This window comes from Podarcis gaigeae (assembly GCF_964106915.1).
Source record: "Podarcis gaigeae genome assembly, chromosome: 2".
Classification (NCBI taxonomy): Eukaryota; Metazoa; Chordata; class Lepidosauria; order Squamata; family Lacertidae; genus Podarcis; species Podarcis gaigeae.
In genome coordinates this window covers 13,081,773-13,098,237 of record NC_139679.1, presented here as the reverse complement: position 1 = coordinate 13,098,237, position 16,465 = coordinate 13,081,773, and the positions used below count along the sequence as shown (strand labels likewise).

Genomic DNA, 16,465 nt, shown 5'->3' with positions numbered 1-16,465 from the left:
TGTGTCCTACAAGTTTGTAACGTGCGAGGGACGTTAGGGAGCACTTAAAGGCACACACAACCTACTCTCAGCCCGTTGAGATTTCTTATATATACTTGCTAGACTTGATGCTGCTTGCAACAGGCAAAATATGCTAGCTCTTCTATTTGTAGTGAGGCCAGTAGTTCTTTTTTGACCAACTAGGCTTACTATATATCTAATCAAGTTTTAAATTCAAGTATGTGAGGTGTTACGCTTTCCCCTTCATCTGGCCAGATAATCTACCACCTACTCGATGCCAAGGCATGCAGTGTTATTCTAAAGCAGCAATACAGCAGCAAGCAAAGGCTCTAGCAGCTCAGTCAGCTGCCTGTGGCTGGAAAGCCAAACAGGAAGTTTGTGACTGTTGCCATGGGAACAAAGGGGCAGTCCATTCTGTACTGAGCACCGGATGTTAGCTCAGTGTGTGTGTCATATGACCTGTACTGGAAGTACATGGGTGGAGTTTATTCTTACTGCTGTGGAGTGCAGACATGTTTCTCTGTACTGATGTAAAAGACAGAAATAAAAGATGTAAATAGATTTCTGTCTGCTTCTTTCCCCTCCCTGGGGGACACCAAAGGGGAGAGAGGAAGAACGGTGTGTTCCTCTCACACATCTGAGAAGAATCGCCAAGACCTCGGCTGCTTATCAGCAGAGTGGAGCAGCGGGGAGGTCGCCAAGGAATATCTGCCGGTGCCTGGAAGACTGGCACATCCCTCTGACCGAGGCAGAATTCCAACACGCAGAAGCCTACTAAGGATATCTGCATTTTTCTGCTGCTACTGATCACAATGTAAGTGCACATCCAATAAAGTTGTACCACTCAGGATGAACGGGATAGAATAAAGTCCGTCGCATATTCTGGTTTCATTTTGGAAGCTGCAATGAATTATCCATCATGTTTATCTAGTAATAAAGACATTCAGAAAACAGCTGAGATTGAAGAGGCAATTTAGGCCTAGTCTCCAGGGAATTTGAGCTTGCAGATGAGTAACTGGCTGCATGCCAGCACATTAATCTTAGGAATGAGCAGGTCTACTGTTGGGGAGATGGCAAGCAGCAGTTAAGGGGCAGAGAGAGTCAGCAAGCTACAGAAGTGCTATTACCTCCCACGTCACCAGTTGCAACATGACATGCCACTTCTACGATCTCACCAGAAGTTTTATTGAAAACTTTAAATACTTTGCAGACATGTTACACGACTTCCCAGTTGGGAACCTGGACAATATGAACCAATGGAGAGTTTGATGCAGAACAATTTCCCCCTCAGCCACAGACTCATTAGTGCTCTTCAGCCAGCTTCTCAGCCTTTGCCACAGCTTCCTCAATAGGCCCCACCAAGTAGAAAGCCTGCTCAGGGAGGTGGTCATACTCTCCTGCAAAGGAAAAGAGATGCAGCAAGTCAGACAATGAACTGTTCGGGGAAAGCAGCAGAATGGCAAACTTGTTTCTGGGCAGCATAAAGTGCTGACATGCAAATCTGCCCAGTTCCCTTTTTGGGGTTTTCTTCCATGCTACGGAGGATAGAAGTGGCAAACCAGTATGAACTGGCTGGAGCCACCTGCAAGCCCATTGTAGAGGGCCATTTATGATTACCCCATCATAAATTGGGTGCAAGTGCAAACTGCTGACATTGTATAGCTGAAGGTGTGGAATACTCTCCCCAGATACCTTCATTATACATGTATACCTTCATTATACATCCTTAGAAATGAGGTAAAAATGTTCCCATTCAAACAGGCTGATTGATCTCCTAATCCCTTTAAACGTGTTTGTGGGAAAGGGAAGGATTGTTTTGTTCTTGCTTTTATTATGTACTTTTGTGTTTATTCTGTGAATTGCCCCAAGATCTTCAGATGAAGAGCAATACAAATTTAATAAATAAAATACCAGGATAACTTCTTACCTGCTAGGATCGCTTGGAAGCCCTTGATGGTTTCCTTTAAGGGTACCAGCTTGCCTGCATGGCCGGTGAAAACTTCAGCAACCTGGAAGGGCTGGGACAGAAACCTCTGAATTTTACGGGCACGAGCCACGGTAAGCTTATCCTCTTCAGACAACTCATCCATACCCAAAATAGCAATGATGTCCTGGAGGGACTTGTAGTCCTAGAAAGAACACAGGCATGTGACCAAAAGGCACCCTGAAGGAGAACAGGCCATTCACCAAATCTACATTCTGCCTTTTGGTACTACCATTGGTACTACCAGTGAGGGTAAAATTTATTGGCATAAACTTCTGCAGAGATTATTTTTTGCACATGAGATATTAAGTAATTGTGTGCCTAATCCACCCTCCTCACCTGCAAAATCTTTTGCACCCCACGGGCCACATCATAATGCTCCTGTCCCACGATATTGGGATCCATGATACGAGAGGTGGAATCGAGAGGGTCCACAGCTGGGTAAATGCCCAATTCAGCAATGGCGCGAGACAACACAGTGGTGGCATCCAAGTGGGCAAATGTAGTCGCAGGGGCTGGATCAGTTAAGTCATCAGCTGGTACGTAAATAGCCTGTGAAGAGAAAAGGCTTACTATAGTGCCATATTGCATATTCAAGCACTGCTCTGCCTCCTTTCTTTTAGCAAATGTTTTGTGCCACTGGGGAAGTGGTAATTCTGTATTGATCTGTTTTGGATGTTGTATGTGATGCCATTAAAAGGTTTGATGATGATGATGACTTTAAATGTTAACCATCTGAAGGAAGAAAAACAGCTGTGTTGGATCAAGGGGGAGAGCAACTGGATGAAGTTTGTTATTAAACAAAGCACACAGTGAACTTCGTGGGCAGTTCTGCTATCCTTAGAGAGGGACTTGTTTTAACAGTTGTTACCTGCACAGATGTGATAGATCCCTTGCGAGTTGTTGTGATTCTCTCTTGCATGGTACCCATATCAGTTGCTAGAGTAGGCTGGTACCCCACAGCTGAGGGAATTCTGCCCAGCAAGGCAGACACCTGGAAGAGAAGAAATGTGCAGTAATTGAACACCAGTGTGGCTGACAAATATAAGATCTTCTAGGTAAAGGTAAAGGGACCCCTGACCATTAGGTCCAGTTGTGACCGACTCTGGGGTTGCGGCGCTCATCTCGCTTTATTGGCTGAGGGAGGCAGCGTACAGCTTCCGGGTCATGTGGCCAGCATGACTAAGCCGCTTCTGGCGAACCAGAGCAGCGCACAAAAACGCCGTTTACCTTCGCGCTGGAGCGGTACCTATTTATCTACCTGCACTTTGAGGTGCTTTTGAACTGCTAGGTTGGCAGGAGCAGGGACAGAGCAACAGGAGCTCACCCCGTCGCAGGGATTCGAACCGCTGACCTTCTGATTGGCAAGTACTAGGCTCTGTGGACTATTTACACACCTGATTTTTACACACGGCTGGCAAGAGCGGCAATTGGTTTTTTCAAGCAGGCAGGAAACAAGTATGGCAAAAAACAGAGGTCCTAACAGGAAGAAGGCACCGAGAACTAGAAATTTCTGCCTTCAAGGGATAGGGGATCCTAAATACACCTGAAGACATCCAACACTCAGGACAGAAACTCACATTTTTTAAAGACTGAGGCCTTCTCACTAGCAAGCTTAATTGAAGCTTCTGATAGAGGGTGACCTAGGACATCCAGCCTTACCTCAGATCCAGCTTGTGTGAAACGGAAAATGTTGTCAATGAAGAGCAGTACATCTTGACCTTCCTGGTCCCTGAAATATTCAGCCACGGTCAACCCAGTTAGAGCAACCCTGGCGCGAGCACCAGGTGGCTCATTCATCTGTCCGTAAACAAGTGCGACCTGAAGGATAAAGAGGGAATTCATTATGGGCTATAAAGTTTCTATGCCCCTCATCAGCCCCTCCCAGGTCACACCAAGGTAACTTCAAATGACATATGAAAGTATTTCCTCCAAAGGCAGGCTCTAGCTACTACAAATGTTAAGAAGAAAGCCTCTTCAGCCGGTGTACTTCAGTAATTCTGTTAGCTTCCTATGAGCATTCGGCGCAAGGTCCAGACTAGATATTTAGAATTCTATAGACTAGTCTCAAACACAGCGACCAATTTCTGGTGAAAGCTACAAAATCCCCTTTCCAGATGGCAGATAAAGTCAACCAATACTGAATTCTTGGGGCCTAGATTAGTCCCTTCCCAGCTGCGTAGCCTGAATAGCTTGCTCACCTTGGATGTGGTATCCTTCAAGTTGATGACTCCAGATTCAATCATTTCATGGTACAAGTCATTTCCTTCACGAGTTCTTTCACCAACACCAGCAAACACTGAGTAGCCACCATGGGCTTTGGCAACATTGTTGATAAGCTCCATGATCAGTACTGTCTTGCCGACACCAGCACCACCGAACAGCCCTGGGAAAGAAAGTCAGTTTAGTATTCAGCCTTTGATTGTGCACCCTCTATCATTCTCCTCCTTTTCCTTCTCAGAAATAAGAGTGGCTTCAGCAATCTCAGAAGAACGAAAGTCATAAATTTACTCATCAGTGAAGGAAACAAAGCCGTTGTCAGGATTTTAGGTTCTAACTGCCTAATGGAAGAGGAACACAAATTGTTGGGGCAGGAAACTTGGGCATTCAAGGCACTGACCACCCTACCCCAGATAGAACCTATACCGCATGGGTCCTCTGGTAACTTACCAATTTTACCACCTTTGGCATATGGTGCAAGGAGATCTACAACTTTAATGCCAGTCACAAGGATTTCTTGCTCAACACTCATCTCAACAAACTCTGGTGCTTCAGCATGAATAGCAGCAAGTCTGGGGAAAAAACAAAAAAAAGTTGGCCACACATAATGAAAAAGTGTGCTCTTATATTGGGTATTCACAAAGTGTTTACCAATAATTCTTCAACCCAAGCCCCAGTTTGGTATTCACACACTGTGCCTGCTTTAGGCAAAGAAGTCTGCAACACCATGGTTTCATTTGTGTTTTAATCATAGAAAAACTGTCTAGTTTTAGTTCAGTAAGAGTTGGACCAGAAAAAGCAGGATTTGAAATGTATACACTAAGTTGCATAAGAAAAATGCAATATGAAAATATGTATTTTGAACAAAACTTTTTTATTTTAATAACGTTTATTTTCATTTTCTAGCATGGAGTACTAAAACTAATGTGTCAGCAATAGTAATATGTTATACAGGAACTGCTCCACAGCTGCACAGTTAGCATGCTGCTATTAATATGGTTTATAATTTAGCACCACATTGCTTAGGCTAGCTCTTAATGGCCAGAAAATGCTGTCCAGATCGTCTAAGAACTGCAAGGTTAAAGAATGATCATGAAAGAAATAACTGCGGGCATGGCTTCTGCCATAAAATTCTCCAGACCCTCACAAACTGTAGGGGTGCTCTGCTATCTAAGCTCAACAACAGTTGAACATGAAGACAGCAAGAGTTCTATAAAACTGAAAGTACGCTAATTAACATGCTTTTGCTACCGGGCTATGAATGGTTGCCTATCATTTAACCCCCAGATTCACACTTACTGTTTGGTTGTTATTGGGCCTCTTTCATCAATTGGCTCTCCAATCACATTCATGATTCTGCCAAGGGTCTCAGGTCCTACAGGAATTCTGATGGGTGCACCAGAGTCCAAAACTTTTTGGCCTCTCACTAAGCCTTCAGTACCATCCATAGCAATGGTACGAACCGTATTCTCACCTACAATGGAGAACAAACTTTGTAAGTTGCATTTCTCTCTAAGCCCGATGAGTGCAAAGACATTTCAATATTTAGAGGGGGGAAATACTCCGTGTTAATCCTCTGCGGTAAATTGCTAAAGGAAGCTTTACTTCTGTTTGAGAATGACATAAACATTGGGCATGGAAACAATGTACTTTCCATTTAACATACACAGAGAAGAGAGCTAAAATTCAGTACATTGCGTTAACAGTCTTATGACTGAAAAAAAAAACACTTCAGTAAAGATGTGCTTCAAGATTAGAACATTAAAGCTCATTACAATCAGATATCAAGGTCAAGATGGAAAGGCAAGGGATCTCTGTGTTTGAGAATTTCAAATAGGTAATCTGCTCCTTATTGTGTTGGGCCATAAAATGGCAGTGCCCTCAGAAACACCTACATTCTCCTGGGTTGGAGACTGGTAAGTAAAATTGGGCCACAACACTGACCAATGCCACCAGTCAACACGGCCCTGTGTCCAGTTACCTTCTGGTTATCAGTGGATTTAAGATTCCTTCTCAGATCATAAATATGGCTTCAGCAAGCTCAGAAGAACGAAAGTCATTTTACTGATCATCAAGGAAGGAAGAGTTAAAACATGACTAGAGAAAAGCCAAGGAATACAAATGGTGCTTACCTAAGTGCTGTGCTACCTCCAGCACCAGTCGTGTATCTCTGCCTTGCACCTCAAGTGCATTGAGGATTGGTGGCAGGGCATCATCGAACTGGACATCCACCACAGCACCAATGACTGCCACAATGCGCCCAGTGGCCGCTCCAGCTTTAGCTGCAGGAGCTGCCTGTGCAGCATAGTTCCGGCCTAGAGGACAACCATGGCAGACATGACGATTAAGTGGTTATCACAGAGTATTTCCCCACCCCAAGGCTGCAAAGGAAGCATATGTGACAGGAGTTAGCTCAAGACTCCCACCCTTTTGGCCTGGAGAACCTGCTGAATCAAGGAGAACTTCAGGCTGTGACCTTGTAACCCTCATTCCCAACTCCTTGAGGTTACCAATGTGAGACTAAGTTGAGAACAAACTGCTCCCAAGCACAAAACATGGATCCCTTTATACACCCTTAAGCCAGTTTCCAGCTACAGAGATCCTCCACTCCAGCAATATATGCCTTTTCTACTTGTCTCCCTGTGCACTGCAGACACTCTGCAAGGAAGCTCTCTATGCTGGCCTAGTTGAGTCCAGCACCGGCAACCCAGACCCACCTCCCTCACTACTGCAGGAGCAAACCCCCACCCCCACTTTCTGGCATAACCTTCCCTTAAAACAGCGGTTCTCAACCTGTGGGTCCCCAGATGTTGTTGGACTACAACTCCCATCATCCCTGAGCTCTGGCCTTGCTAGCTAGGGGTGATGGGAGTTGTAGTTCAACATCGTCTGGGGACCCACAGGTTGAGAAAGGCTGCCTTAAAGGCCAGACCCCTTCATACCGACCACCTTGTCGAAGGTGAAAACAGAGGCACTAGTCTCGCGTGCTTTGGAAACTCTTGCACACCAAGGACCAGCCCTTTACCACCGCCACTGCGGAAGCCTTTTCCCATCGCCATCTTCTTCATCGGCTCCCCTGCAACAACCTCCGCTGTTAAAACAGGCCACCTTCGCTTTCCAGTTCTAAAAAACCCCCGATCCTTGCCTGGGGCCACTCGTCGCGTGAAAGGGCAGGCTTGCGCTCTCACGTCCACGGGGCTTTCGCGTGCACGCTTCCTCAACCGAAGCGCTAGGATTCCTACGTTAGAAATGGCTCCGAACGACGATTGCTGGGAGCGGGGGGCAGATGCGCGTCGTCCCTCCCGCCCCAGATGGGAAATGAACCCGTAATAAAGAAGTATAACATTTTAGGTAGCAGGTAAAAAGGATTTGAACAGAAACACCGTGGATGTTAAGACCGGGAAGTCATAATGCTGAGGGAATATTGCGAATTGAATTTGTTAAATTGTATGAAAATCAATTAAAATTTACGACAAAAAAGGAACGCGACCGTGGGCTAAGTGGGGCTCATCCAGAGGGGCCTCTTATGTTTTCCCTCCCTAATAATAATAATAAATTTATATTTAGACCCCGACCATCTAGCTGGGTTTCCCCAGCCACTTTGGATGGCTTACAGCGCGCATATATATTATATATAGCTATAGATGGATAAGAACATAATAAAAAGCCTGACTGCAGAGATTTGACTTAAGCCAGCAGAAAAGGCCCTGCAGCCTGAAAGGCAGCTCCTTCCGCCGCAGAGGAGCAGATTCGGCATAAGGATTTGCTGGGCCCACGCCGTCCTGGCAGCGCTTCACACCCGCCACTAGGCCCCAAGGTGACCCCGCCCTCGGGCGCCTTCCCTCGCCCTCCGCTCACTCACGGGCCTCGGTGGCAGCTGAGGCGACCCCGCCGCGCAGCTTCAGCAGGTCCTGGAGCGGGCTCGGCGCGCTCCGCACGCCCCGCCGCAGCAGGGAGGCGGCCGAAGAGGCGCAGCAGCGACCCGCGAAACCCAACATGGCGGCCACCGGCTGACTGAAAGAGCAACCGCCGCCGACAGCCTCAGTCAGCTCCGGCTGAAGGGTGGGATGGCGCCGTCCGAGTCGGCTATTGGCCGGGGAGTGTTCGGCTCAATGAAGCTTATTGGGTCAGCTGCCTTGTCACTCACCCGCTGGAGCAATCGCTGGGTGGGAAGGGCTAAGCGAGAGGGGAGGTGCCATGGGGGATGTGCCCCGTTAGTAAGTAGCCTATTAGGCCAGGGATCTGCTCTTTACCGCTAAAGCTCTCCGCTACAGGCTAGAGCCGACGCCTTTCAATGAAAACCCGGCTTGATCATTGTTCGGAATTGTGGAAGTTCCCGCCCTTACGGATATGATTAGTCAAAATAAGGGGAGGCGGGTTTAACTTTTAAGCGTATACCGAAGAGACTGGATTGAGCACGTGTCCCAGATTTGTCCTTGCTTTTAACTGGAAGTTTTCAACATTTTATTAGGTCGAAGGAACGTCTGGAGGGCCACCAGTAATACACCAGTAATAGTGAACCAGTAATTTCAGATTCCAATTAAGTTTGACATAAATGCACGTGTATCTGCAAGAAAGGCTGTGATCCTATTTGAACACACTGATTTGAATGCGTGTAAGGGACGCGGGTGGCACTGTGGTCTAAACCACAGAGTCTAGGGCTTGCCGATCGGGAAGGTCGGCGGTTCAAATTCCCACAATGGGGTGAGCTCCCGTTCGGTCCCAGCTCCTGCAGGTCTAACAGTTCAAAAGCACATCAAAGTGCAAGTAGATAAATAGGTACCACTCCAGCGGGAAGGTAAATGGTGTTTCTGTGCACTGCTTTGGTTTCGCCAGAAGCGGCTTAGTCATGCTGGCCACATGACCCGGAAGCTGTCTGTGGACAAACGCCGGTTCCCTCGGCCAGTAAAGCGAGATGAATGCCGCAACCCCAGAGTCGTTCGCAACTGGACCTAATGGTCAGGGGTACCTTTACCTTTTTAAGGCTGCACATGTGTATTTCCAGGTTGATTTGCCTAAGATTGTCTGCTACATTTGTACTGCATCCTTCCTCCAAGCCTGTTAGGCTGCCACAGATCAATTTCCTTTCTTTCATTTTATTTGCACAGCAAGCTGCTAAAGGCAAACTAGGCTGAGATGGTGATTGGTGAACTTACTAGCTGAATGTTGGACTTTGAATCTAGGTTTCTCCTGCCCAAGTCCATACTGGTAGACACTTTCCCAACCTTTTCAGTGTATGGCATCTGAAAAGTATTATTGTGTAGCATATACTATGACAGAGGCAGAGATTTGGGTTTTCTAATTTTAATTCTCAGACTATTATACATTTACGTTACACTGGAAAAACAAATACAAGTAACTGAAGATCCTTATTTTTAGAAATGCAAGTGCCTGACTTCCAAACTCTACTGAGAAATAGCAACTGTGTGGTTGATGAGGACTAGATTGGCAAGTTAAAGACAGCCCTTTGAACAGGTCTTTCGGACTTAGCTGTTCTTTGCAACCAGGACTCCCAAGGAAAAAAATGAGTCTGCGGCCCTCTACTGCCCTAACCGATATGAACAAGACAGGGAGACTTATAATCTTATTCCATTATCTTACAGTCAGAGGAGGGTCAAAGAGAAGGAGTGGTTTATCAGGATGAAAGGCACCCATTTTGCCAAGATAAGTAACCCCAGCTCTGGCAGATTTCCATTAACAAAAGACTCTACAGTTAATAAATAAAGGCATCTGGTCATGGAGAGAACCAAGCTGGGAGTTATCATCTGTCCTATAGTAGGGAAATGCTCATGAAAAAATACACACTATTTTCTCCCATGAAGAGGCACACCTTCTAAGCTTGTAGAGCTAAGTCTAACAGAAAAGGGGGCTGAAGGAAGAATCCTGGTTTCCTTTTCTGCTGTGAGAGGCTGGGTTCCACGTAAACTGGTGTACTGAACCCAGGAGTCAGGGCTGGTTCTGTCTTGGCCCTGGAGATACTTGGAATTAATAAATTAGAACAGGGCACCTGGATATCAAGACTCCCAGATTTTCTGGGAGAAAATATGTATCTGGTGCTTTTGGACAGAAAGCCAGTTGCTCATGTTGCCTCTCAATAATGTCAGGTCTACAGTCTCATGGAGATCAGAGTGCCAGGGTATCCTTGATGAGGCGCCGCATGGTTGTAGTGACAGAGGTTCCAAGTGAGTCAGTGATCTGGTAAGCAATCTTGTACAGGTAGGGCTGGACATCCCGCAGCCCCGTATCAAAGACATTGTCCACCTCAGACTGGGTGGGCATCTTGGGCAGATACTCATGTCGGTTCATCACTTCTACAATGTTGATGATCTTCTCACAGAGCTTCTCACCAACCTTCTCACGACAGATCTGCCGCTCCTGCTCATTAGCCAGGCTCACCACGTTCACTTTGACCGTCCACACTTCCCATGGGATACACTCATCAGAGAATGGCCACCGTGATTTCTTCTTCTGGTAGAACTCCAGCGAGATCTGGCCCATGCCATCATTGCCCGAGTTCCGCAGTGCATCCTGGGAATACAGAACCACCAATGAACATTTTAAAATGCTGATTCCCAAAGACCTTCACAACATATAGAAATCACTGCCCCCTGTACCAAGAATCATGCTGTGCCTCCACATTCAAGGTGGATAGACCAAAATTTCATACGATGCCCAAAATTTCATACGATCCGAAAGCTTTTCAGAACTCTGAAGATCAAGCACGTTTTCTTGACTCCCAAGACTGAGGATTGCTCAAGGCAATATTTGCTAAAAGGAGTTAACTCTGATTCCAGTCATCAATTGGCTGGATGGCTTTACACTACACAAGACCGTGTCTTTCTACATTCATTCCAGTTCTTTCCCTTCAGCCCTACATGGGCATTGTCATTCACTGTGCCTGGCATCCATTTTTATTTCTCATATAATACCAAATTTCAAGTTTAAACATCCTACTGCTAAGTTACCAGAATGCAGATTAAAAAATATGTCTTCCAAATTATGTACATTAATTGATAGTATGTGGGATTTGAATAATAATAATAATAATAATAATAATAATAATAATTTTTATTCATACCCCGCTCTCCCCAGCCAAGGCCGGGCTCAGAGCGGCTTACAAGCAATAATAAAAACAAGTTGAATGATTACAACTTAATATGATATCAAACTTAGTATGATAGAAATCTAACCCAATTCCACTGAACAGTTGAGCAAAACAATGTGCTTATAAAACTGGAGACAGAACTCCCTGGTGTCCTAAATCCCCTTATTTAAAAAGGTCACAACTATCACTCAGCCATGCTGTACAAAACACTTGTTAAGATATGTGGAGAAGGATTCCATGCAGACCTGGGGGCAACTGCAATAAAGACTTGCTGGACACAGAAAAGGAATGGAGTTCTTGAGCAGGTTTATATGGGACAAGGTGATTCTGTAAACTATCCAGTAGCAGGCTATTTAGGGAAATGAGCCTGGAAAGAACCTGGTCACCAGTGAAGGTGGCAAAGGACTAGTGTCACATGTTCCATTCTCTTGGTCACTGCCCAAACCTTGGTGGCTCAATTGCATTTTGGAAAAATTGAAGTTTTTGAACCGTCTTCATGGGCAGTCTCATGTACCTAAAAATAAACAGTGAGTAATAGCAAGCTTTACCTTGAATTCCCCAACAGCTTTTCTCAGTGCCCGGTCAAGCTCATCGGAAGTAACTCTAACATAGGTAAAATCAATGAAGTCACAGTCAACATCTTGTGTGCCGACTGTCCCAATGGAGTAGGTCCCTTCCTTCTTGTAGTGGAACTTTCCTGTGCTGCGATGGAGCAATATGGTGTGCAAAACAGCGAGCATCGCTTCTTCAATCTGGCGTCCCTCCACTGATATCTCCAGTACCTCTGAACGGCAGTTCATCCTGGCTTTTGCAAAGGAAAATAGATAAGCTGCCCTCCCATTAACAAAGCAGTGCAACCAAAACAGAGAATGGCAATATTTATGGAGGGTCGGAATACCCAACAGCAAAGTGTCAAGCTATGAAAGTGAACTGAGCTGGTTTTAAATGAAAATAACAAGCCTGGGATAAAACAATTGTGCAAATGGGAGAAGAGGGGGATTTTTTGTGGTGAAGGAGAATAAAAACACTTGATTCATTTTCTTCCTCTGCAAGGAAATCAAATTATCAGTGTAACACAAAGAACAAAATGGCAACACAGATTTGTTTTGTCTTCTTTCTTCCACATCAACAATGGAATTCCAACTCCAAACTCTCTTTCCCTCAGAGAATTATGGACACTGTAGTTTACCCCTCACAATGTTACAGTCCCCAGAAATCCTTGACCAAATTACAATGCCCAGAATTCTTTTGAGGGGGGAAACGTGCTTCAAGTGTGACTTAAAGGTAGACCTTAATGTCAAATAGCAGCTGACTTCAAGCAAGTGTCCAGATTGCCCTCTAGTGGTTTCATGTGTGGCTTCAGTTTGGAAATGCCCCTGAATAAGCTGAAATTCATTGCGGAGATTCCTTGGTGATCATTTAGCAATACTTCTGCTAGTAAGCTTAGATTATTTTTGTTAACAATTCAGAGGTTTTATTATAATGAGAAACAGCATTGCAAAATAGCTTATTTAACTTCATCCCTTTAATCCATGCTTCATATATTTTAATCTGATTTTAAATATATCAGAAAAGACACAGATATAGCCAGGCTGTAGGCTTGCTATCTGTTCCTGGTTTAATATTAAAATTGAGTGTTGCTAAATAAGAAACCATTGCTTGAGTCCCAGAAGGCGTGGGAGAAATACCCTGGACTTTTGCTCAACATTTCTAAATTCATACAAAAACCTAAGTAGAATTAAAAGAAGCACAGAGGAGAACCACATACACCCTGAGAAACTCAGAGGAAAGGTGGGATATAAATGTAATTAATAGTAATTGTGAGTTCTTAACAGATGCCATTTAAGTACAGTGCCAGATTACTCAATAGGCATGTGCTTAGGGCACAAGCAACACAGCCCTCCACCCAAAAAAAACCCCACATAGGCATTTTTGAAAGAATATGATTTTTTTTAACCCTTAAAACTGCCATTATGGGGGAAATCAGAGTTTTGTTAGACTTCCTTACTTTCCCCCTATTTTTCTGTTCCCTTTTTTTACTTATCTAAACCAGGGGGCGTCCTAAACATATATTTAAATAAATACGAGGAAATTAGATCCTTTTATGTGTTGCACATGCCATATACACATGCACGTTGCAGCAATTTACAAAGACACGTAATCTAGTCTCTTAGAAACTTGCTATAACATGAAAGAATAATAGGTGTAAATAATTATAGTAATAATTATAAATAGCTGAATGTAGGCAGAATGTAGGTGATGGTCACTGGGCCCATCACCTCCTGGCAAATAGAAGGGGAAGAAATGGAGGCAGTGAGAGATTTTACTTTCTTGGGCTCCATGATCACTGCAGATGGTGACAGCAGTCACGAAATTAAAAGACACCTGCTTCTTGGAAGAAAAGCAATGACAAACCTAGACATCATCTTAAAAAGCAGAGACATCACCTTGCCAACAAAGGTCCGTATATTTAAAGCTATGGAAGTGAGAGCTGGATCATGAAGAAGGCTGATCGCTGAAGGACAGATTGTGAAGCTGAGGCTCCAATACTTTGGCCACCTCATGAGAAGAGAAGACTCCCTGGAAAAGACCCTGATGTTGGGAAAGATGGAGGGCACAAGGAGAAGGGGTTGACAGAGGACGAGATGGCTGGACAGTGTTCTCGAAGCTACCAGCATGAATTTGACCAAACTGCGAGAGGCAGTGGAAGACAGGAGTGCCTGGCGCGCACTGGTCCATGCCGTCACGAAGAGTCGGACACAACTAAACAACAACAGTACAGAGTGATTCTTTTAAAACATGTGTACTCTGTATCCACGGGGCCTCTTTTAAAGGACTCACCATGTATATTAATAGTGAAATACAATTAAGAAGAAGTATATTAATAGTGAAATAATTATTAAGCTCTAACTTAAAATGAATTTTTTATTCATAACAAACTTAATAATGCAAACACATTGGCATTTGGCAATAACAAAAGTTCCTTTAGAAAAGCAATTTACAAAGACACATAATCCAGTCTCTTAGACGCTTGCTATAACATGAAATAATAAGAGGTGTAAATATATGATGCAAACTGCTAATAATTATAAATAGCAGAATGTAGGCACCCTATCCCCTTCATGGATCACTGCCTTGCCATGGTGAAGGGGCTTGAATAACTCAGAGAAGCTATGAACTATGCTGTGCAGGGCACCCAAGATGGACAGGTCATAGTGGAGAGTTTTGACCAAACGTGATCCAACTGGAGCAGGAACCGGCAAGCCACTCCAGTATCCCTGCCAAGAAAACTCCATGGACAAAGACAACAGGCATATAAAAGTTACTACGCTGGAAGATGAGCCCCTCAGGTCAGAAGGCGTCCAAAGCTCTGGTTTTCCCAGTAGTGATGTATGGAAGTGAGAGCTGGACCATAAAGGAGGCTGATCGCTGAAGAATTGATGCTTTTGAATTATGGTGCTGGAGGAGACTCTCGAGAGTCCCATGGACTGCAAGAAGATCAAACCTCTCCATTCTCAAGGAAATCAGCCCTGAGTGCTCACTGGAAGGACAGATCCTGAAGCTGAGGCTCCAATACTTTGGCCACCTCAAGAGAAGAGTAGACTCCCTGGAAAAGACCCTGATGTTGGGAAAGATGGAGGGTGCAAGGACAGAGGACGAGATGGTAAGACAGTGTTCTCGAAGCTACCAGCATGAGTTTGACCAAAGTGCGGGAGGCAGTGGAAGACAGGAGTGCCTGGCCTGATATGGTCCATGGGGTCATGAAAAGTCGGACACGACTAAACAACAACACCTCGGGTTACATACGCTTCAGGTTACAGACTCCGCTAACCCAGAAATCGTGCTTCAGGTTAAGAACTTTGCTTCAGGATAAAAACAGAAATCGTGCTCCGGCGGCAGCAGGAGGTCCCATTAGCTAAACTGGTGCTTCAGGTTAAGAACAGTTTCAGGTTAAGAACGGACCGGAGCGAATTAAGTACTTAACCAGAGGTACCACTGTAATTATCAAACCAGTGATATTTTGGAAACGTACATCCAGTTTTTCCCCCCTCTTTAATTTTTTTTCGGGCAAGAGAGTGAGTGAGGCTCTAATCTATAGCTTGATCAGCTTATACGTAAATATGGCACTGCTCGCCCCTTACCAGTTTTGTGGCTTATCAAGGCGCCATCAAAGGCCACGAAGCCACTGGCGCGAGCGGGTGGCGACGGTTGGTTACCAAGGCAACCAGCAGGCCGAGGGGCCGCGCGCCGCTCAAGGCACGGAAAGAGGGAGGCGAGCTGTCCCCAAACCCCCCTTCGAGAACATGAACTGGAGACTCACCTGTCAACCGCTGATGCTTCCCAGGCCGAACAACCTAACCCTCGGACCAGCCCAACTAAAGGTGAATGGGAAGGGGGGGAGAGCTATAGCCTCGTAACGCAAGCCGATGCTATTCTTCCTGCCGTATCTTCTGAGATGTATGTAACGATAGAAGGGTTGTTACGTAACCGATGCAACTCGTTTTAGGCGTGGCTTCACTCCTTTCTCTCTTCTAGGGGTTTGGGAATGCAAGCTTCCCTCCCCCCCCCCGCAGTCGCTCGTGGTACGTTCCAACAAAACAAAACGACGCGCAGCGAGAATGGAACGTCACAAGGGCGCCACTTCCTGGTCCTGCAATATAAATCGAGCTCTGTGTTGCCACCTATAGTTCCGGTGATGGGATCGTGCTGTCATTTGAAAGCTTTGGGGTTTAAAAAAATATCCACTTATCCATACATTAAAAATACCTAAAGTTTTTTTTCCTTTTCAAAATCCGTATAAGGACTGAGCTCTGTGTTGCCTGGTCCTGCAATATAAATCGAGCTCTGTGTTGCCACCTATAGTTCCGGTGATGGGATCGTGCTGTCATTTGAAAGCTTTGGGGTTTAAAAAAATATCCACTTATCCATACATTAAAAATACCTAAAGTTTTTTTTCCTTTTCAAAATCCGTATAAGGACCGAGCTCTGTGTTGCCACCTGTAGTTCCAGCGATGGGATCGTGCTGTCATTTGAAAGCTTTGGGGCTTAAAAAAATACCCACTTATGTATACATTAAAAATGCCTAAAGTTCCCCCCCCAAAAAAAATCTGTATAAGGGCAATGCGTTTATTAGGCCAAGTATTAAATAAAAATGC

General features: G+C 45.0%; 2 protein-coding genes across 2 annotated transcripts; both read right to left on the bottom strand.

The window, feature by feature from the left end:
* Nucleotides 1-1,161: 1,161 nt before the first annotated feature.
* ATP5F1B (ATP synthase F1 subunit beta) lies at nt 1,162-8,348 on the bottom strand. The gene is made up of 10 exons (XM_083728904.1): nt 8,067-8,348; nt 6,337-6,519; nt 5,504-5,678; nt 4,655-4,776; nt 4,186-4,370; nt 3,647-3,805; nt 2,856-2,978; nt 2,324-2,536; nt 1,928-2,129; nt 1,162-1,397 (listed from the first exon to the last, which is right to left on the bottom strand). The coding sequence occupies exons 1-10, from the start codon at nt 8,200-8,202 to the stop codon at nt 1,303-1,305; spliced, it is 1,593 nt and encodes a 530-aa protein (XP_083585030.1). The 5' UTR covers nt 8,203-8,348; the 3' UTR covers nt 1,162-1,302.
* Nucleotides 8,349-9,492: 1,144 nt separating this feature from the next.
* ATG101 (autophagy related 101) lies at nt 9,493-15,550 on the bottom strand. Its single transcript, XM_083729095.1, has 3 exons — nt 15,452-15,550; nt 11,858-12,114; nt 9,493-10,732 (listed from the first exon to the last, which is right to left on the bottom strand). Exons 2-3 carry the CDS (start codon nt 12,107-12,109, stop codon nt 10,328-10,330), a joined length of 657 nt encoding a protein of 218 aa, XP_083585221.1. The 5' UTR covers nt 12,110-12,114; nt 15,452-15,550; the 3' UTR covers nt 9,493-10,327.
* Between the last annotated feature and the right edge of the window lie 915 nt (nt 15,551-16,465).